Source organism: Tyto alba, unplaced genomic scaffold (assembly GCF_018691265.1).
Source record: "Tyto alba isolate M040663 unplaced genomic scaffold, T.alba_DEE_v4.0 Super-Scaffold_2, whole genome shotgun sequence".
Classification (NCBI taxonomy): Eukaryota; Metazoa; Chordata; class Aves; order Strigiformes; family Tytonidae; genus Tyto; species Tyto alba.
This window is the reverse complement of record NW_024881282.1, coordinates 52884463-52907095: the sequence shown is the minus strand read 5'-3', so window position 1 is coordinate 52907095 and position 22633 is coordinate 52884463. Positions and strand designations below refer to the sequence as shown.

At 42.1% G+C, this 22633-nt stretch overlaps 1 protein-coding gene across 6 annotated transcripts in view; it reads left to right on the top strand.

Annotated features, from left to right (window-relative positions):
* The window catches only part of MSRB3 (methionine sulfoxide reductase B3), an 85937-nt gene extending 65774 nt beyond the window's left edge, over nt 1–20163 (top strand). For all 6 annotated transcript variants that reach the window (XM_042793241.1, XM_032999927.2, XM_032999928.2 and 3 more), the window contains 2 exons: nt 13320–13417; nt 18506–20163. In XM_042793241.1, coding sequence (XP_042649175.1) covers nt 13320–13417; nt 18506–18670 — 263 coding nt within the window. In that variant the 3' untranslated portion in view covers nt 18671–20163. The remainder of the gene's footprint in view (nt 1–13319; nt 13418–18505) is intronic.
* The last annotated feature ends 2470 nt before the right edge of the window (nt 20164–22633 follow it).

Below are 22633 nucleotides of genomic sequence, written 5' to 3'. Positions count from 1 at the left end.
GTAACAACTCGTAACACTTGTTTTGGGTCTCACTGGTCTCAACACAAGCTTATGCTGCAATAGTTATCATGAGGGAATATGTCCTGAGTATGTGTCTGAGATGCCTTGTGAGAATAAATTGTGTAGGGGAGGAAACTTATATTTACTCACAACTCCACACAAGCCGCTGACCCCTTGTCCAGAAGATTTAAGAGTATTACAATTACTGATACTATCAAGATTCCTTTTTTTTAGGGGTATCATATAGTAAATAGTTCAAGTGGTATCTCCCATCACTACCTGCATCATGTCTCTGGCATCAGCTAAGTGTGAGTAAACCAGCAGAAGAAAGAAGCCACAAAATGTGAGCTGTTGCACACAAAATGTGCACAGCTTTCATGGATGCATCCATACTGTTGTAGAGTTAGCGATGCTCTATTTTGACCTAATAATGATAATAAAGCCATAGGGCTTTTGAATACCCCTTCTGTTTTTTCATATAGAAGAAACTTTGCAGTGCTACCCTTTCATACCCTGTTTTTCTTGCCTGCAAGAGTAAGATTTAGCTGCTGATACAGGATTCTAAAAGGCTTGGGGGTACAGAGTGAATTAAACATTCCTCTTCCAGCTGCTGCTGTTCACAACACTTTTGACAGTTAAAATACATCACACATTCTCATGTCTGTTTAATATAAACAATTAGTATTTTAAGTGGAGTCCAGAATCAACCCCAAATAGGAGGATCCAGACAGGGAGTTCAGATAGGAAACTAAGCAGTGTCCTAAATTTATATTAAAGTAGTTTGCAAGTCAGTTCAGCCTATGCCTAACATACTGTCTACTACAGCACATTAGACCATGGAAGCTGAGAGACCAGTGGCTTGTCTTCTGGGGATGAAGGTTTCATTTTTCATCTCAAAATTATTTCAGCACAACTTTTTATCTGAAATTTTTAGTATGAAATATAAAATGAAGGGGGAAAAAATCAAAATTAGAATATTTTTTGTTTTCATATAATGAAATTTTTGTATAATGAAACAGTTAACCCAAGACCAGTTTTGGAGGAAAGCTTGTTTAAAGAGAATTTTCATTTTTCTTTTTTTCCATTCTGTAATGGAGACATTTGAAATCACAAAAACTCATTGAAACAAACAAAGAAAACAACTGGTTTCTCTGTAGGTTTACTTCCTTCAAGCTGAATTAAACCTGAAGTAATAAAAGGGCTTTAATGCAAATGTAATCTTACTACCAAAGCAGCATTGTGAGAATAGTATCAATCTTTGTAGTTTTAGGAAGTCTAACGTGATCTCTGCAAAGTGCAATTTGATAATTTTTTTCTTCCTAAATGAGAGAATTTTTAATAAAAAGGTTATAAACTGAAAAAGCTCCTCACTCCTTACAAAAGGCATCCAGGACACAATACTATACATATGTAAAACCCTTCTTTGTCCAGACTAAATGATGCATGTCTCCATAACAGAGAGGAGGTAACATTCTGTATAACATTGCTTCACAGAGTTTGTCTTGAAATTCTCTGTACCTAAAGTCAAGGCCCTTGTGGGCATGAGGATTTCTCTGGAAACATCTCTGACAACTTTTCCATGTTAAAAACTGAGCATGCACCTCAATGTGAAGCTGGATCAGGACTAGCTATGATTTAGGACTGAACCCTCTAGCATGGGTAAAATATTTAATAGGAAGTATTTAGCCTGAGTTCTGCTTGCCAGGGAAGAAGCTAAATTTTAGGTTATAAACTTTACATCAGTGATTTTCCCTGTATTCCTTTGCAATGGTTAGTGGCTTGATTGCACTGGGCCCTGTAGAGTCTACAATAGTGCAAATAATGAATCGTAAACAGCTTCCCAGCTTTGTGAAAAGAAGCCAGGCAATTAATTTCTTTTAAATCGAGACTTCATCTAAAATGGAATAGTTCCCTCAAACCCACACAGCAGCTTCTGCAGCTGTCAACTCGGTTTGCACCTTTAAAGAAATAAAGCAGCAGGGCACAGGGAGTAAAAATGAAAACAGCTTCAGGTTGTTCAATTTCCTGTTTGTTTAAATTTGTCCTTCCTGACATGCAGATTCATCACACTCCTTTCCTGGTGACTACTTCTTTAGATTAGTTTAGCTAGGTATTCAGAGGGATTTTTATCTTCTGACTCATAAAATTCTTGTATTCCCCTAAGAATTTCCTGTGTCTGACAGGAATTTTATGTCTTTGTAGTTTTAGCTGGACTCCTTGAAGAAGTTGCTTTCTAAATGACTCTGCTTTTGAGGTCTCTAAATAGCATCTGAGAAGCCAGCTCAGAGTCCTATTCCTGCTTCTCAGGAAAACTGATCTGTGCCAGTGCTTCACCTCTTAAAAGTTTAATCAGAAATTTTCCTTAATCTTTTTAAACTCTTCATTTTCTGAGAGTATTTCCCCTTGCTGCCCATGCCCTTTGCAGGTGTCTACTTCAGGATATTTTTGTCCAATTCCAAAAATGCACCCCGGTGGCTCAGAGTGCAGCCTGCAAGCCTGTCCCATCAGGTTTTCATCACTCACTTGCTATAAAGCAGAAAAGCTAAGGTTACGAGTATATTGGACCATTTAGCAGCTGATGAGAAATGCCTTTGTATATCCCTTCCCTGTCTTTTTTTAGTCTGAGGAGGGTGAGTGCCAGGTTAGGCTGGAGCCCTGGTGTGTGCTTCTTTGAAGGGTTCAGCGAATTGAAGGTGATGCTTTTTGACATGTGAGCTCCAGAAATGTATTGAGTGATTGTAGTGCCAACCCGCCTACTTACACAAGAGCTTCCTCTGCCTTCATCTCCCTCCCTGTGCAAAATGACGGCGCTTGGCTGCTCTCGCTCACTGGAGCTTGGTGGTACCTTTGAATGTCATTGAACACAAGGAAACAGACTATAGAATGGCACCGTCCTTGTTTTCCAAAAGTCTGAATGGAAAAGCAGAAAACCTGGTCACCCGTTCCGGTGTTGGTGTCTTTTCTCCACTCCCGGCTCAAGCTGTTTGGCTGGAGCTCCTAGATTGGTGCCGCCAAACACGGCTGTAGAGCAGCCGGCACGTGTATTTATTTGTAAGGTTCCTCTCCCTGCGTATATTTGCTTATGAAATCAGCAGGTGGAGACAAGAACACAGCAATGCGCTTGCTGCTGCTCCGGGCCGCGCCGCCGGGCCCTCCCCGGCTCCCCCCTCCCTGAGGCAGCCCCGGCGCTGAGCAGCGCCCGGGCCGGTTTGGGGCGGCCGCCAGGCCGCGACCCCCTCACGCCAGGACCCGGCTTTACTCGCGGGCCGGGCCGCTCCCTGCGGTCGGAGCTCCTTCCCTGCCGCCGCCTCTCCTGAAACCTCGACTCAAACAGCCCTTTCAGAGGCAGCGGGAGAGGGGGAATGGCGGGGGCGGTACGCAGCACCACTTCCCTGCAAACGCCACGGAGTGCGGGCACATCCTTTCTCCCTCTCCCTCCCGGCTTTTCATCTGGGAGATACCCACTCGTGATGTTCCGAGGGTTGGAGCAGCCGGCGTGCCCGGCAGCAGTGCTGCGCGAGGACAGCTGTCTTGGTGTGCCCAGCAGCGGGGTCGGGACGGCTGCTCCACCTGGGCAGCAGGACATCTGAACGGCCCAGAGGGGAAAGCCCAGGGAAACGCCAATACGAAGCAGCCCTCAGTGTTACAGAGGAGAGTATCCAAAGAGTGTCCATAGCTGATGTGAATTGCAGCTACGGTTGGCCTAGTGCTGTGGGAAGCACTGTGTAACAGAAGCAAATCCCCCGGAGTCTGGAGAGTTTTCCTTGAGATGCTTGAATGCATCTATTAGAGGACTTCATGCCCACTCCTAGCATCTTGCTTCTCCCCAGTCTTCCCCTGCACCTTGGCCCGTTTCCTTTTGCTGATTCTCTCTAAATCTTCTCTTATTTCTCCTCTTGCTTATTGCATCAGGTTTCTTTTCCAAGCAAATTACTCTTTTTTAATGTATTTCTTTACCTAGAACAGCATAAAACAAGACCCTGAAGTGAATTGGATGTTTATAAACCAATATTATTTGTCTGCAAAAACATGTGTAAGTACAATTGACTTCCACTGTGACCATGCATACTGTGCCTAATTACAAATGCTCTTAGGTTGAAAATAACTTCCATGGCTTGAGAAGTTTGTGCATGGTACATTTGTTTTGTTTAAGTTATTTGAGGAAAAATATAATAGAAGGCTTATCCAAAAGAAAAAGAAGAAATCAAAGACGTGATCATGTAAAGAATAGGATAGGCACCAGAGCAAATAAGAGACCTGTGCTGAGCTGATGTGCGCAACAGCCATTTTAGTGCTTGTTCAGTCTTTGGGAGATTCCAGAGGCAAGCTGGGCTTCCCCCAGTAGAGCATGAAAGGAGAACAGCTCCTCATGGGATTATTTTTAAGTAGTTTGTTCTTTCTTTCCTTGGACTGTGTCACCAGCTACATAGTATGGCTGTGAAAAGTTTTCCTTTGAAATCTTTCTTGAAAGAAAATATGGGGTTTAGCAGAAAGAGCATGCTTTGCTTTAGAAACCATAACAGAAAGCAAAACAGAAGGTGAACATTATAATCTGAAATATGAACTTTTCCATTTCAATAGTTTCAGTTTTCAGAAGTTTTCAAAGTACAGCTGAAGTTTTCCACAGAAAACTTAAAGGAAAAGGAGTGTGTGGGAGTGTGTGAGCACATGTATATTGTTTTTGTCAGGCTCTTCTGTGAAGAAAGGTCTTTATTTTCTAGTCAGCATTATTACCTACCTCCTTTTGTTTGCATAAGAGGTTGTTAAAAAGATTTAAACCTCCCCCCCAAACCAACACTAACTCCAAACAATCTAACCCCGCAAATCATTCCTTTTTCTTCTTTCAGGCCTTTCTTCAGTGCCTATATCTGTTGCATCTTTTTGTGCACGACAGCATGGTGTTCAACCATGTGCAATAGAGACAAAGGCTTAGGCAGAGGGCAATGTAAAGTTACACTCGGTACCAGGTCCAGGGTGGCAGAAGTACCTCAGAAGTCTTTGCATGAAGCACTTCATTTGTGTGAAGTAGCTTCTGCACTTCCCAGGTGAAGGAGGACTTCATGTCAAGGTTCCTTGCAGGGCTTGATGAGCCTGTAGCTCGTGATGAGATATTCCTGCACAGGGATGAAAATCCTGCTCTGGAAATGTATCTATTTTATCAACTAGCTTAGTGGATAAGCTGTATTATTCGGCAAAGAGGAGGGGTTTGCTCTCCACTACTTCATGGTGGCATCAGAAGGAGCCATATCCCACCTTCTGACAGTCTTGTCCTGTGGCCATATGGCCCTTACAGCAGACCCATTCTGTCAACCTTTGGCAGACATTGCCATCTGCTAACTGCCCCAGTCTTGGCCCAAATCCTGACAAAAGCTTTCCTTGATGGCCAAGAAAATTATGTCCCTTCTTAGTTATTTGTGACCAAGTTCCCTCACCAAGACATCTCATTCAATATCTAAAGTAAACAGAAGAAAGGGGGCCTTTGTCTTTTTTTTTTTTTTTTTTTTTTGGTTTTAATCAGTGTAATAACTCTTTCCCTTGTTTCAGAACTTTACAACTGCAGTGAGAGCCTATTTGTCCAGCTGTAATGAGGAGGGTGCTTGTCTGCTAGAGCACTCAGTGCTGGAGGCACTGTGGAAGGAGGCTCAGTAGAATGAATATAACTGCAAAAGGAAGACAGCACAGGCAGCTTTTTTTTTTTTTTTTTTTGAGTTAAAAATAATTCTGTCAGAATTCCACCTCTGTAGTTTCAGTTTTAGTGTGTAACTGAGTTCTGGCTGTTCTTTACAAACTTTATTTCCCAGACATGTATAACAATACTGCAGGAAAATATTTCAACAAGCAAATTGTAGATGTTCATTACTTGAAACACCCCATGACAATTTTTTCAAATATGTACTTCATCTGTGACTGCTGTTCATTTCAGTGCCAGATGCTGATTATTACAAGGTTGCATTTGCTGGCTTTTTTTAACTTTCTCTGTGAGCACACTGCATTAGGATTCCAATTTTGTCAAATCACTTCCATTATAAGGCCTGCCAGCTCTACTGCCGTCCTGATTTACTCATCCTATATGAAAGCTTCTGCTGTTTTAGTGAATTGCTCAGATAACTCACAGGTATATGTATTGCAAGATATTTTGCAATATATACATTTGTTTTACCAATACTGCTTTTGGAAGAAAACAAAAACATTTATTCGAAGTTGAATACTTTGGACTGAGGTTACTAGGTCAACAGTAAATTTTAAAAACTGAGACATTTCTTGATGGCATCTTAAAATTATAGCTTAAGGTTACACTGCTTCACACTATTCTGTTTGGTTCCTTTGATGCTGAAGATCTACAGCTGACTTATGTGTAAGATATATTTTTAAAAACATTAGCCATGATTTAAAGTAACAAGAGACACTGTTCAGATGAGGGGAGAAACCCATCCTTTGGGAGGAAGTGAGTTAGGTTCAGTAGTTTTGTTGAACCTGAACCAAGAAAGAAACCATTAGTAACTCAATCTTTGTAAAAAGACTTGAGGAAGATCCCAGCTCCTGCCTACCTGTTGATTTTAGCAGCAGCCCAGATGCTGGAGATGCCAGGAGTGTTACAGAGGAAGGCTCTGAGACAGCTGTCTTGTGTTTAGCAGTATTTTAGAGCACAGTGAAAGGACTAAGGAAGCAACTAAGGCAAGAGCGGTATTGTGATACAGTTATTAATTGCTAAAGAGAGCAGGCCCCATGCTTTCATTGCTCAAGAGACATCAGGGGCACTCTTGTTCTGAAAAATTCAGATGTCAAATGAAATTTTAAATGCGGAGTTTCAGATCTCCCTTAGCAATCATTTTAAACAAATATAACCTCCTCCCACTAACAAAGAAATTAATCTGGATTGCATATGCTGTTTCATAGTAAGTTGTTTCGAAGCTCAGAGTGCTGTAGTGGAAGAAAACAAATACCACCTTTATTTATGGCTTTCACTTTTTATTTCCCAAGTGAGAAACATAAAGAAAAGAATAAACGATGATTGTCTCATAAAAGCTGGTATTAGAAGTTCAATTGTTTTGTAAGATTCCCTTCCCACACTGTTCCGTCAGAATGGTGTTTGCCTGCTGCAATAGCCCAACTTTGCTGTTAGAGACAGGCTAGTGTGTTAGAGATGAGCTCTCTTGCTTTTCCTTCCAAAATAAAGCTTCATTTTGTCTCTCCTGCCCCTGCCCCCGCAACCTACCTACCACTCTGACGCTCTGCATGTTCTGCTGAAAAACAGTACCATATTGTCCTTATATCTGGATGGTGCTGGAAAGGACTCACTGTTTTCTTTCCAGTGGAATACATATCTAATGTAAAGTTGTTCACTGGTGAAAGAATGTTTCTGTGCCTGATTCTGTTTCTAGCTTCATTTGGGTAAATTATATGAACCTCCACTGAAAGTAGTGTTACCTGGTGGTAAAATATTTGTAAGAAAGGATATTTATTGTGCATTCATCATCATGGAGATACTATGAAAAATAACCCAGAATGTTAGACAAAGAAAGGCCTATATCTGCACAGGCATTCAACATAATGGCAATATGTCACTTTCTAGTTCTGCATTAAACTTGTATGTGAGAAGTTACAGCTGTGGATGCCTGTGTCTTTCAGATTCGGTTTCAATAAACCTGTGAGAAAGAAAAAAGTGAAGGCCCTTCAGCTTTACAGCAGTTTCAAAGCAGAAGCTTTATTACCTTTTTTTTTTTAATCCTATATGCTTTATGATTTTACACAGACATAGCTTCTCAGTGAAGATAAATGATGAGACTCTACCTTAAAAAGCCTTTGGGTTTTCATTAATCCGCATTAGGTTAAAAGGGAATCAGAATTCTAAAAATACAGCACATCAGAGAAACAAGGTATTTTTCGGGTCAAGGTCCTCTTTTCCATCTGGTGCCATTTGGTAGTTCTAACATCTTCCATCTCCCCCTACTTCTCCATCTGTAAATAACTCACTGAAGTAAATGCTTGGAATAATTACAGCAAAGAATGATAAAATGCAGGTCGAACTTAATCTCTTTGGGACCTAAAATGAAAAACATGACTACAGACATCACAGTTATTGAAAAACTGTGGAGGTCTCCAGTCAGCAGGTGTATGAAATGGGAATAATGTCAGAGCATTAGATGCTTTGGGATTGCAGTTGTGCTGTTCCAAAAAATGTCAAAAGGAATATTAGTTCATGAGAGGGGGAAAAAAAACCTAGCAGGGCTGATTTTCAAAAGCAGTCTGTCATTTTGCTTCTGCAAATAATTATAGACTCGTATTTTAACGGTTAGATGTCTAAGTGTTTGCATCCATTTATTAGGAAGTTAGAGGTCTAACTACAGCAAAATGTGTGCAAACTTGTAAAACTGGAAGGAGGTTTGAGGTGCTTCTAAAATTGATCAGTCAGTCAACAGCTGGACTGCTTTCCAAAACTTTATGGGAACAGAATGTCTTTCTTTGTTTTTTGCATGAGGTCAGCATTGCTCCAAGAAAGAGTCCTGGAATAGCCCATGAGATCAGGGGCTTTTAGAACTTTCTGGGCTAATACGAAAGAAGCAGTCTACTCCTGCTGGGGTGTCATATCTCTTATCAGGAATGCACGAAGCGGGCTGGCCTGTAGGCACACCGTTTGCTGTCACTGCCTTATTCAGGCATTACAACTACTTCAGTGTCTCAGTTTAAGAAGGAGACAAACTGTTCAGTTTGTCAGCTGTCTGGGACTGCTGTGTTTTGGCTGCCTGCCTTGTCATGATACCCCCCTTCTGCCAGCTGCCTGTATAGGTGCCCGCCTTAGGCGGCTCCTTAGTAATAAGGACTCAGTCAGGTACCTAGAATATGAGGTCTGAAAGTGAAAAAAAAAAGATGCCACTTTTGAATTATTTGAAGCCCTGTTCCCAGTGCTGCAAAAGCAGCATCCAGCGTAGGTTACCAAAGCCAACATTTCTCTTCCTCCCTGTTCTTCACTGTTGCTGCCCAGGGCAGTACCAGGCCATCTCTGCTCTGAAGAAAGCATTCTTTGACGAAGAGGCATGAACCACTGTCTCATCTTTGCCAGAGTAGGGACCATTATGAAAAACAAAAGATTTGGTTTTGGTGAGGGTGTGTGGGGTGAGTTTTAGAAATGTTGTGCAGCTTTTACAGAATATTTGGGGGATGTCCCAAAATGAGGAAGAATGGGACATGACTCAGTATGTGTGACACCCAGCAGCACAAGATCCTTTTTATTACTCATGCAGGATGGAGCGGAAAAGATCTGTCAGTAATATTCAGATTACACATGGTTTTCACTTAAGTACTTGACAGAAGAAAGTTTCATTGCTTTATTTAGTGTATTTTAGATCCAGGAAAGGTTACTTGCTATATATCTGAAAAACTATTCATCTCCGTGTCTGGCTTATTAATGTACCAGAAATTGGCCCTTAGGACATAGCAGACTGACTTGCATGTAAAGGGTCATCAGCGTTAGCACAAACACAACAGACTCTCATTTTAAAGCCCTTTTATATTGCCAGTGTGATGCAAAGTGATTGTGAAAATAAGAATGAGCCCATTTAAAATGTCTGTAACATGATAAAAATTGCTGACCTGACTGTTACTGTGTCATAGTCTCCCTCAAACTAAACTTTACATTCAAGGATAAATGTATTCACAAATCTTAGCTACTGTTCACACACACACACAAAAGTGCAAATGTCACTTGAAGTTGTTCACTCAGCTGGGAGGCTTCACCCACCCCCACCTTGTCTCCTGCAATTACCCTTTGTCCCTTTCCTCTAGCAGATACTTCTTCCTAGCTGTTATGTTTTACCATCTTTGAAAAGACAGTGGCCCTGCTCCTGCTGCCCGTCAGATGTGGTGAGCTAGACCTGACAGAAAGCCATCACCCCGGGAGGACTGAGTCTCGGCATGGGGGTTTGCAAAGGGTCTTCCTTCAGTGCTCAGCCTGTGCAGTGCTAAGGGTTACTGTTTCTCAGCTGAGCAGAAGCAGAAGAGATCCAAAACGCTCTTCTTCCTCTCCATTCCTGCAGAAGCATGCCCTTTCCAAGTAGCCAGCCAGCCTTCAAAGGCAGGCTGAAGCTTCAGTGCATGGCTAAGAGCAGTCTAAAATGTAGAGCGAGTCTGCCATTTTGCAGCCTTACAGCAGGAAGGAGACAGGCGCTCGGGAGGACAGGAGTGGAGGAGCAGCAGCCAGTGAGACAGCAGGAGAAGTAGCCTGGGGCTTGCAAAGTGGAGGCCACTGCTGGGTCATTCACCACTTACAAAGACAGAAAGATCATATGAAGAGTCCACAGGGGTTTGGTTGGCTCTCTGCATCACTGGGAGTTGCCTGATGTGCAGGCAAGCAGACTGCTTCTACAGCTTGTTCCTGGCAGCCTTTGAAGTAGAGAAAATGGCCAGAGAAGGCTTAGCAAACTATCAAATGGGTTTTCCACTTTAGCTCAGGAGAGAGGAAATGAGACAGCAGAGGGGGATTGATTTTCCTGGTGAGTTTGGCTCATCAGCTGAATGAGCAGTTCACTTGTCTTCCTCTCAAAGTCAACAGAGTGGCATTGTGTCTCACTGTGCCCTTCCGGACCTTTTCTGTTCCAGGATTTGCTCAGTTTTCAGTCAAGCCTCATGGAGTTACTGGTTTGTCGCAGTAATGCTGGTGCCTGGCCTGCCATGTCACTCAAGAAGAGATAGCTTGACTGAGAGTTAAAAGCCCACATTGTGGAAGCACAGTCTGTTTCGTAGCCCCTGTCTTGGGGACCATATGTGACAGCGGTGGAGCCTTTGGAACATGTGTCACGTGTAACATGAACTGACAGCCTAAACTGAAGTCACTCCAGTTGGGTACAAAGGTTACTTTAGGAAGAGCTTGCCTGATTATATAGGTTTCAGATGACTTCATTTTTTAAAAGTGCATGGAGTGCATCCAAAGCAAATTATTTTTCTGTGGTGAATGGGAAGACCAAAAGGAAAAGTCAGGAGAAAGGAGGATGGATGGTCTTTCTTTAATGTCAAAGCTGACATAAACATGTCTCCTCCAAACCCTTCTCACAAGATAATTTTCTCAGCAAGACACAGATTGCTTCAATCTTTGTGTAGCAGTCTTTGAAGCTTCCCCCTTATTGCTGTTACGGAGATGGAAGAGTTGCCTTTGAGAACTTCTGCATCAGTGAAGTGTTCCTTCTCCAGAGGCTTTCATGTGATCAGATGGTCAGTTGCTTCAGACAGCTCCCTCTTTGGAACTTTTCTGCCATCACACAAGGGCGAACCGATATGTCTGTTTTGCAAAATTACTAAATTAAAAAAAAACTAAAAAGGCTTCATTCAAAATATTTTGACCAGCTCTATGTAGGGCCTCAATTTTCAATAGACAGAGGCCCTGCTAAGAAGACGACAAATGGTGTTGGAAAGGAGCCACCAATTAGGAGACATAATATTTTCTGTCAGGAGGATAACCCCTTTTGCAAAACTTGTCCATTGTTTATTCTTTTTCTGTTTGTGAAGGTATTTGTTTGGCAGGGATATTTTGCATAAGGGGAAGAATTGATGAATGGGTTTTTTTCAGTTGTCATTCCTACAGTGTTTTGAGTTCCTGTCTTGTGGGATATTGTCCCTATTCAGTGTTCTTGCTCCTCAGTCTTTCTGCTGTCTGCAACTCTTTCATTTGGAATACTTCTTGGGAAAAAAATGATTCTGCTTACTGCTGCAGCGAGTTCTGGGGGGGAAAGACTTGTGATGGTAGTAGTCACTTTGAGAGTGTAGGACTTGGGGCTTGCAATGCCTTCAGGTTGTGGGCTTAGGAATGCTACTGTATGGGTGTTCCCAAAAGGAAGCAAAACTCATTTCTGAGCAATTCTTTCTTAAAAGTTTATGCCTGTTATGCTTGCATCCTAATAAGTGTTTTCCCATATTTAATGGTTTAAGATGCAGCTAAAGACGTAAGGATTTTTTTCCAGTTTACACGCTTCCTTCACCCCCATTCAGAAAACTTGATAGCTTCCACACCTCCTTTTACTGTATAGGAAATTTTACTCACTTTACTTACAGGAAGCTGTATACATCCTCTATTCATCTGCATGCAGTGATTCACAGCTGCTGCTGTGTGTCTTAATAGCTTATTGCAAGTCAATTTATGAAATCATCAGTAGTAAATGCTTAACAGATACTAGAAGAATAAACAAGGAGGTTCTGTATACATGGGCATATATGTAATACATGGAGAGCAAGAGCCGACTCTGCATGGTATATTTGGCAAGAAACTGAATGAGAGGGACAGGTAGCTGGTGGGATTTCAGATGGGCACTGGTAGATGTTGACATGACCTTAAAGCCTCTATCAGGTTCTTGTGTGGGAACCCAGCTTCAGGAAACGGAGAATATGATGATAGGGTTTTGAGAGGTGGCTGAAAAGTTACAGCTGTGTAATGGTATCTACTAGAACACTGAATAGACCTGCGTTGTTTTTTACCTGTGTTTTGGAGAGAGGGAGATTTGGCATGGGATAGTTAAAGAATGGAGAATCATTATTTAGATGCTAAGTAGCCATTACTGGTAGATCAGGTATACACCTCATCATCATCTGGTCTTAAGTCATGCTGCTCAGTGCTCAGCTCACAGCTGTGTTGAACATAACGTGTTAACGAGTGCAACTGTTTTGTCCTGGATGCAAGCCACATGCTCACCATCTACTAATGTCTAATATAGGCATAGTTATAACTCCACCTGTCCATGGCTGATCTGAAGCACTTATTACTGTTTTGAAATTAGACACAATAGTAGTCATCTCACTGCCTTGTAATGTACAGTGGCTGAGGATATCCTTCTGGGTGTGATGATGTCTTGGTGAAGGCAAATGTTAAGGCAGGTTTTGGGGCTCTAAATTGCAACTTCATAGATCTTTTTTTAAAGTACCTTTACACTGCAAAAGCAAACCCACCTGTGTTCCATAAAGTCTCATCATTTGTCTTCATGGTGCAATTTGTTGTTTTTAAACTGATGGTGAAGATGATCCTGGCTCACCTGAGCAACCACCTTTCTTACCGAGCTAAACTGCTACTGCTGCTTGTGGTGGAGTGCAGGAATCTGTTGAGATGGAAGATGGGCGGCTAGTGGCAGCTTAGTCCTTGCCTGTAAACAACTTTGTATTTAGGGGGAAAATTTTCCAAAGTAACTAAATGATTTGGGATCCAAAATCTCCATTTCAGTTATTTTCAGTCTGTGGAGTGAGAGAAACATTTTTCAAAGTGTGATTCTGTCTTGCTTTTTACAATGCCATCTGCCACGAAGACACCCTCTTTTCTTACTTATCTTGTTCCTCTTTTCCAGGTTGGCCTTCCTTCTATGATGTGATCAGTCCCGATGCAATTACTTTCAATGATGATTTCTCCTATGGGATGCATCGGATTGAAATATCCTGCAGTCAGGTTAGTTTATAGCACAGACAGACCATTCTGATGGCAAAGGCTGCAAAAAACATTACAGCGTGATGTACTTTCCCTAAGATTTGCAATCCTTTCTGTTCCATTAAATAGTAATCACTGTGTGAGAGCACAATGGGTCGCAGGTATAACAGCTGGGTGGAATGAGCTGAAGGCACAAAGGGCTCATTGGAATGCACGTTGTTGTCTCGTGTGAGATTTAACAGAGCAGATGTAAATGGTTAGACTTGGTGCTGAGTCTACAAAGATTGTCTTCCTGAAGAGGGTCCCTTCAAATGAGCTCCTGAGCCTGAGCCTGGCCGACTGACTCCACATGTGAGCAGTTGAGAGGGAAGGCAGAAGCAGTGGAGCGACTGTCTGTGTGCTGATTCCATCACTGTGCATTACTGTGCAGCCGTGCTAACTCATTCCCAACACACATTCCCAGCGCAGTCCTAATGGCTGCCTCAAACAATCCCAGCTGCCGTAATAATGAAGTCAGTAGTCATTGAAAACGTGCCCAAGTTTTCCGTTATCTGTCTTGTTCTACTTTCTCTCATTCTTTGTGCTGCCCTCCTCTCTGTGAAGGGAATGGCATAATCATTACCTAGCAAAGGGAGAAGCTGCTGCATCGGCGTTCAGCAGACATACCCAGCAGCTTGCAGTCCTCTAGTTCCACATGCTTGAACTCCTCCTGAGAGAAGCAGAAGCTTTATTTGGGCAGTGATAATTTGCTGTTCACTTTCCAGGCAGTATTGGTGAAGGGATAACTGATTTAATCCCTGACGATACGAATCCTCAGTAGTCGGTCGGTCCTCATATATAAGTGCTCAGAGTAAGTTAAGAAGCTTCTCAAAAAGAGGCAAGATTGTCTTTATGGGGAATCCATTAACTTCAGTCTGGGTAGAGGGTTTGGCCCAACATGTTAATGGACAAATCAGTGTGTCTGCTAGTATGTCATGTGTACTATGTAATTCTGTAGTTTTTACATTGATGATATGCTTCAGAAGATCTATTTAACACTTTTTGGGAATATCCATTTCCCTAAATTCCCTAGTGAGGTAGCAATGGGACTGCGGACTGGGAATTTTGTGTTTCATCAGTGATTACTGGTATAATCAAAAATGCAACCTGCTCTCTTCAGCTCTGCTTAGTAGGCCTGAATAGTGCTAAAATCAGCATGCTGCCAACCTGCTGAGCCTCTATCTGCTGACACCCTTCAAGAGATGGCCAGAGCTCGTGGTTTCACCTGAGAGAAGCCCAAGGCAGCCTGTGGTCAGGCCAAGGGATCTGGGAATGTCATTTACCTTTTGCCAAACAAAATAGCGTTAGCAGACCTGAGACCAGCAGCGTTAGCAGCAGTCACACGCAGACACCATGAAATTAAAGCAAAACCAAAAACTGAATTTAAAGCATTAAGAAAAAAAATACGACCAAGGTTGCTGTATAATCCAATGGCAACTTCCTACCATCTACTCCAATTTCTGGGGCAATCACCCCACAGAAGGTCAAGTAAAGCAGGAAAATAGTTTGAGGAGTGGTGAGCATCTTTGCAGCCACTGCTCAGCACAGTCAATACTGCCGCATTGTGTATCCATAGCAAAACGATTTCCTCCCCTTCTCGGAGCCCTAGAAATGTGAATCACACATACAGCTGCAGAAAAGCGCAGTTTTACTGCAGCCTGGAAATCAGTGGGATTGATATGGCAGGCCTTGGTAAAACTGGAGGGAAATACCCTCTCCCACACCCAAAACCTTATTAATCTTTTGCAGATGAAAAAGTAGTTGATTTTTCTGTAAAAGTCCTTCCACCTGTCTGAGAGAATAAAACCTGCCTCTTTTAATGTTCTCCATTATAGGAAGCAAGCACTGGGGGAGAATTAGTGTAATATTAATCAAAGACATCCATGGGATTATCCTAGAAATAACTTCTACAATTGTTTGGAAACACATTACCCTGGATGTATTTAAAAGGTCAGTGATTAGTGACAGGTTGAAGTTGGTTACAAATACATTTGAGGAATACTATAAAACTGGTTGCATCTTTTTTTTTTTTTTTTTTTTCCCCTGCTCGAGAGTCCCTTCCCCTGAGGTCTCCCGAGCTATTATTTGTACCTGTACAAATCAATAAAATTCTGTAGTCACAGAAATACTGTTTGCACATTGATAGCTTGGACTCAGTTACAGCAGCTGACTGCAAGCTGCTTTCTGTGCCTCCCAGCAGCATATTAGAACCAGGAGGCTTGGGAGATCCAAGCATACTGACAAGTTAGCAGTGACCCCCCCCTTTCCTGCTCCCAAACACATACTTCAGATGCTTTACTCTAACCGTTTCACCGTCCCAGTGCATTCTGCCCAATATATTTATGTGCAAGGCTGCAACAGATGATTGTTTCTTTTTGGGAGGCTCTGCAGACATGTATGTACATTCTAGAAAAATGGTCGGCAGCTATTATATGTGGGGAGAACAGTAAAATCAATTCATCCTTTGTGCTCTCAGCTGAGGGCCAGGTTTCTTATATTGTGATACAAAGGATTGAATTACGTTTCTTTTCAGGGCAGATGAGTTACAGAGTCCTCTACAGAGAGAATCACCACATAAATTTTTGGTGAGGGGTAACAAATTTTGCAGTAATCCAATCCTGGTGTGATTCTGCCATTGCAAGAAGGTGTAATGAGACTACCTTGGACTCTCACGCAGCTTCTCAGGTTTTGTGAGGAAAACCTTTTTGATAGATTGTCTTTGTAGTCTGTATGTGAGTATATTACTCCTGCAGACCGTTCCTCTCTATGGTTTCTTTTGTTCTATTTCTGTCCAGTGGAGAGAGAAAGATTTATCTTTGGTTAAATGTTAATCTGGAAAAGATCTGTTTAACACTTCTAGCCAGGAGGTTTTGAAGCATTCTTAGTTGAGATGAGATGATTTAATTAAGATGCTGAGCATTTAGAAAAATACTCTCTCTGGGACACTTAAGTTTTTTTAGATTTTTTTTTCCCAAGGTATGGAAAAGCTTTATAATCAGGTGAAATGCCTCATTGTGAGAGACCTCACTCTGAGAAACAGCTCAGGTTTTCTGTGCAAACTGCCTAAAAAAGGCTTTCAGTCTAAAGGAAAAGGAAATAAAATAAGCAGTGGAGAGTGGAGGAAGGGGTGGCAAGACAGCAATCTTTCAGGAGCAAGACTTGAAGCTTTGTCTTTGGTTCCCATGCAGCTTTCCTTTGTCTTTTCCTTATTTGCCATGTTTCGTCTTCCTTCCTTACAAAGCCAAGCAGCTGCTGCTTAACCCGGAGTCACCCACACCTTTTCCCATTGCTTCTGGGAGCGTCCTGCTGATGGCACTCAACAGAAGTGCCCTTGTTTGTTACTGGGGTCCTTGCGGGACCGCCGTGGCTGTTTCAGCAGCAGATCTCCAGGAGCAGGGAGCCTGCCTGGGGGATGTGGCTGTGCGGGTGGAACCAACGGGTGGGAGCACTGAGGCTTCACATGCCTATCTGCCCTGCTCCCAGAGTCAGTGAGGATTATTGTTTCAGCTGTCACTGAATGAGAAGAGTTTCTGTCCCTCCTAGCTGGTGTGAGAGCCTCCCCCAGCCTTTCAGTCTGTTGAGAGAGTTTAACCTGAAGCCAAGACTTTACCTGCTTCTGCAGACACCCTTCCTACTGCTTTGGTGAGTTAAAGGCTGTAACAGCAGGAGAACATTAGCAACACATTAACTGCAGGGTAGAGATTTGCCATCACTAACTCATTCACAGTTCGTAATAACCAGTATTGCCTCTATGTATTTGGGATACTACGAATTAATTAAATGTTAAGAATAATTTGCAGTCTTTAATTTTTGCTGTCTGACTGCGAGCCCACGAGCAACTCTGTGATCTCAATTACATCATTACGGCTCTCACTGAGATCAGCTACTGACTTGAAAGGCCAAAGCACTTTGGTAAAACAGCATGACTTTCCTGTTCAAGATAAATATTTCTCCAGTGCAAGGTTTTATTTTTTTATTTCTCATGGCAGGCTGTAAAAATGAGCTTGTGGAATTTAAGTGACTAATTACAAGAAGTTCTTATTATCCAGATAAGTTGTCAGACATAATGTGCAGTGATAGTAATCCTAATTTTTGAATAAGGATCAACTGGATCAGCTTCTTCAAAATATTGTACTCTTCTGTAAAGCAAGGCACTGTTACCTTTCTTACAGACAGGAGCAGTAGTATTCACCGTGAGTACCACTACAAGTATCTGAGGCTGATTCATACAGAACAAAAGTGTCAACAGACCATCTGTAGTTTCGTATTCCTTACAAAGAGCGAATTCAGCATCATTCCTATTTATAATTACTCCCAGCTAAAGATTATTCATTCAGAAATGTTTTACATATCTTCACTACAGGTCTTTTTCAGTCATCTGTCCCTTTCTCCTATATTCTACAGAAAGCAGTATGTGATGAGTAGTGGATGAGCTCCATCCCCTCCAGGGGTGAGGAGCAGAGGTGCACCCAGAAGGACCCTGATGCTCAGAAGAGTGCCAGGCTGTGAAAAGGGGGGAAAAAAAAAAAAAAAAAAAAAAAAAAAAAAAAATAGAGAGAGCATACTCCAAAGAGTATCTTCACTGCTTTAGGTCCTTGCCAGGATCACCAAGGGGTTTAGTGTTTTCTTACCGAAGGGTGTAGCAGATGGCCACAGGCTGAGGAGAGCCCAGAGCTCAGGCTGCCCCTTTCTGACACTGCTCTCCTTACAGAAGTAAGTGAAACATGGGCAGTGCTGCCCTCACCACCGTGTTTTTAAGTGAACTCCTGCCATGAGATCATTGCAGAGACGTGCAGCTTCTCGGAAATAGTGGCCCAACCAAACATATGCAGGGGCATGACGGGAAACACCCAGGAAGTTTGGGTTTGAAGTCTTAGGCGCCCGTAGTATCTCAGAAGATCATCTTCCTGGATCACTCTTGCAAATAAATGTCGGTTGCAAATCCCGCTTGAAAGGACGATGTAGGCACCAACGTGATGCCTTGGAAGCAGCTGCTAGTCATTGCTTAACACCACAGTGATGCCATCAAGCTGCACAGACACAGTGATACTCTATTGTATTTTGTTTCAGTGTGGTGCTCACCTGGGGCATATTTTTGATGATGGACCTCGCCCAACTGGCAAACGGTACTGCACAAACTCTGCTTCGTTATCTTTCAAGCCAGCAGACAAGAACAGCGCCGGAGAAGGCAGCGGTAACGCTAGTCCTGCCCAGACAGGCAAAGCTGAGCTGTAGGACAAAGCAAAGCCTGCAGAAAACTGCGCTGATCCCACACAGCTTACAAGGAATGTTTTCTAAATTGCCTGCTCTCTTATAACCTAAGAATGTTTAAATGTATGAAAGCATTTTGCACCATCCTTCTTCTTCCTCACCTTTTCGGAACTGAGGCCTTGCCTGCTGGTGCATTTACTATGTAATTGGGTTGAAAAATGTGTTGACTGATTCTACATGTTTTCTTTTCCTTTCTTTTCTTTGAGATTGCTTTGGGGAATCCTTAAATTGAGATGCTTCGGCATCATTAGTTATTAGTTTCTTCTTAGTGCTGTGTTACTCTAGGTTTGAACGCTATTCCTTTTTGTGTGGGAGATGGGGCTTGTGTTTATCTCCAGTCTATAGGAAACTTCTGGGCATAAGAAGATCCTGAATTCCTAGCACATCTCTGCTTTGTTCTGACTTGCGAGGCATGCAGCCTTTGGTCATATGTATTCAGCCATCTCCCAGCATCAGCCGCACCCTGCAAAAACTTGTAGTTATGGCTGTTCCTTCCCAACTGAGAGAGATGGATGAGGTGTAAAGCCCATCCTTTGGCTAATTTACAGCCAGAATTTCAGGGGTGTGGTTGAAAGGATGTAAACATTGTTTCAGCATCTATTTTTCCCCTTTGTTTGGTATTTAAATCAAGTTTTTAACTAGTAAGGCTCACTTTTGAGGGCTACTAATGAGACTTTGTTTTTTTTTGTGAGGCCTGTTCAGCAACTGTAACTCAAATCTGAATTAAAGTTGAAATCTGCAGGGGGTAGTTATATGAACAAGTGCAGAGATAAACTTGAGAAGTGAAGTAGATGAGGGATGACGTTAGGCTCTTGTCAATTGCTACAAGGATTCAGAAACACGACAGTTTCTGCTAAAAGGGAGTTTAGGAATGAATGCAGCAGAAAGAGGGAGACCCTCCTGAAGTATCCAGTTTTAAAGATTAGCTGGTCTGGATGCATACTGCCTACAGGGCCACAGCCTTTAATTTGTGCAATTGTGGTGTAGGACATGAGTGAGAGGGTTGGTTTAAGAAATTATTTTGAAAAAAGCCTGTCAGATCTCCAGAAATTTTCATGTAGCAAAATTTGCTGTCCCATATGGTGTTTTTCACAGCTGCTTTTAGATTTTGTTGAATAACAGTTTGTCTAGAATTGTGCATAATACTGTTCTGTAAGCTATACTGTACAGTATTTGCTAACACCACTTTGCCTTTAAGCAGTGAGAGACTTAATGAATATAGTATTTACTTTCATCAGCAAACTTTCTGACTAACATATTTGGATCCAATTTCATTTCTAGTAGGAGCAAGGCAACGACTGATTTTTATGGAAGCAGGATTGAGGTTTTTATGTCAGTGATAATAAACATACTATCTAAAGTGCAAACATCCTTCAGTTAAAATATAGCTACTGTAAAAGCATATGGAATCATCAGAATTGCCTTTTTTTAGCAACATAAGAAAGACTTGAGAAAAGCATACAATACCTTAACATCAAATAAATGCAAATAAGGATTGATAAATATTTAGAGGTAAAACACTTGGGCTCTGCTGTAGTGAGCACCTACTCTCATGAGTATTTCCCCAGATTTCATGCAAGAAATTGCTCATCAGCTGCACAAAAGATTGTGCAGACTGACCTTTGGTGTTTCAAGGCAGTCTTGTTTCTCCTGGTCCCATTGGTTTTTAGAAATTTCTTTTAGAAGGACTGCTTTTATCCCTTGCTTTTATTTAAAGAAATGTAGGTTTTCTCTGCCACATTTTCTGACATAAACATAAAAAAGGCAGCATCTATAAAAATGTGGTACATAAATGTGGTTTAATTCCAGATTGCTGTTGGATTTAAGTGTTATCAAATTTCAGTATATTCCTGTCTTCTGTTAAAGAAATATATTACTTAAACTTCAGTACGCAGTAAAGTATGCTGTCCTACAGGAGATTTATTTTTGCAGGATATGGAGTGCAATGAAATGAGTCAATATGGTGAGGTGTATGTGATCTCTGGGAGTTAGACCATTTAATATAGGAAATGCATTGTTCTCTCTTGTGCGCAAACTATACCACAGTGCAGTGCAAGGTAAGACTGATTTCCTTTTGTTGCTCTTAGAAGATGCTACTAAGGGCTAGTATTGAACCCTCCAAATTTGGTTCAGTCGGATTACGTTCATGGCAGAGGAAACTTGGGAGCTGAGCAGAATGTATAGAGTAATAGGAAAATATTTCTATATGTTTAAATTTTGCACTGTCTAGATGCTTATAAAAAATGAATGCAAACTGTGTAGAAATAGCAAATTATATTTTATAATATCTCTATTGTTACTCAGATGTTTAAATAGCATACTTTAAAATATCATGTAAGTCACACGTTATTTATTTATGCTATATATATATATATAAAAAATGGCACATGTTTTTATATATATATATATATATATATGTACACACATACATTATTCAAGTATAATTTTAGCCTTCGGTACCTTTTTAATGACTAAAACCTTTCCTTAAGAGGGTTCAATACTTTTAAGAAATCAAATATGCATTTTTTCAAATTAAAATTGTTTTCATATATTTGTTGTACACAAATATAAAATAAATTTCTTTATAAATAATTCTGTTCTCCTTCCTTATTTACCTGTTTTTATGTCACGTTTTTGCTCCCTTCGCTGCAGAATGTCTTGGGGAACTGCTTTTACTTTGCTTGCCCTTAACTTACTGTGAATGTTACATATCCAGCACTTCCAGCAGGTTTCTGGCAGGGGCACAGCACTGCAGGGTACCACGTGTCCTTGCACTTGCCTGCTTTTGAGAGAATATCACAGGCACCCAGGCCCAATAGGAAGTGGAAATGTTTAGAGAAAGGCTCAACTTCTCCTTCACAGAAGTTTTGGTCACTTCTCAAAGGTGCAATGGGGGATGTGGTGAATCGCAGGCATGCTGTAGGAGCCCTGTGGTACCCAGGCTCAGTCTGCAGTGGAGGAATTTGGCTGGAAAGTTGATTTCTGTCAAGGTTTCATCTCCAAGGATGCAGTTTTGGAATGCCCCACGGGCAGCAGGTTAATGCTGCTCAGTAAATCAGCTCTGCAGTGGGTTTTAAAAGGTAGGTGAGAGGGAGGGGAAGAAGTCTCAGGCTGTTTTCAAACCAGCTTCCATGCTTGTGTTCATGGGAACCAGAGAGTTACATCAAAATTATTGACTTGCTAATTGTTCTCAGTCATTGCAGAGTGTCCTAGAACAGATGACACACTGAAGACTTGTTTTACAAGTTTATATAATCCCTGTTAGTCCAAAAAATTAATCCCTTGTAGCCCTCTGCCTCCCACCGTTCCACTGTAGTTCCCTCTCAGAACTGTAACAGTTTGGTATTTCTGAAACGAGGGGCGAACTGGTACCCACTGAAATGAGGTGCAGGGCTGGACACCCCATGGAGGCTCTGCCCTGCACTCCCAGCATAACCCGGCCAGTCCGCCGGCGCGCAGCGGTGCTGTGCTGAGGCAGATCCTGGGGGGTGTCCGGTCCTCTTGTGGCTGCTGGCCTGGCAGCCCCCTCGAGGGACGGCTCTGCACTCCCGTCCAGCTCAGGGCAGGCTGGGTTTTGCAGTGCATGGCATGCAGTTGTGCCTAAGGTAATAAGCGTACACCCCCACCCCTTCAAAAACGGGGAAATTTCTAGTAAGAGACGCTCTCCCTGCTGCTCCTGCTGTCCTCTGGGGTGGCCTGGCCACAGGGTGGGAGAGGCAGTGGCAGCAGGATCAGTGACACGAGGCCAGTTAACAAACTGCTTTGTGATTCTCTTATGGTAGCTATATGGCTTCCATATGTTAAAGGCACCATAACCGTAAGCCTTTCTCACAAGCTCTATCAGCTCTCATACACTAAAAAAATACAGAGTGTGTATGCGAACTGGTTAAAACTGGGGCCTTAGTACAGCGGCTATAGCATGTATTC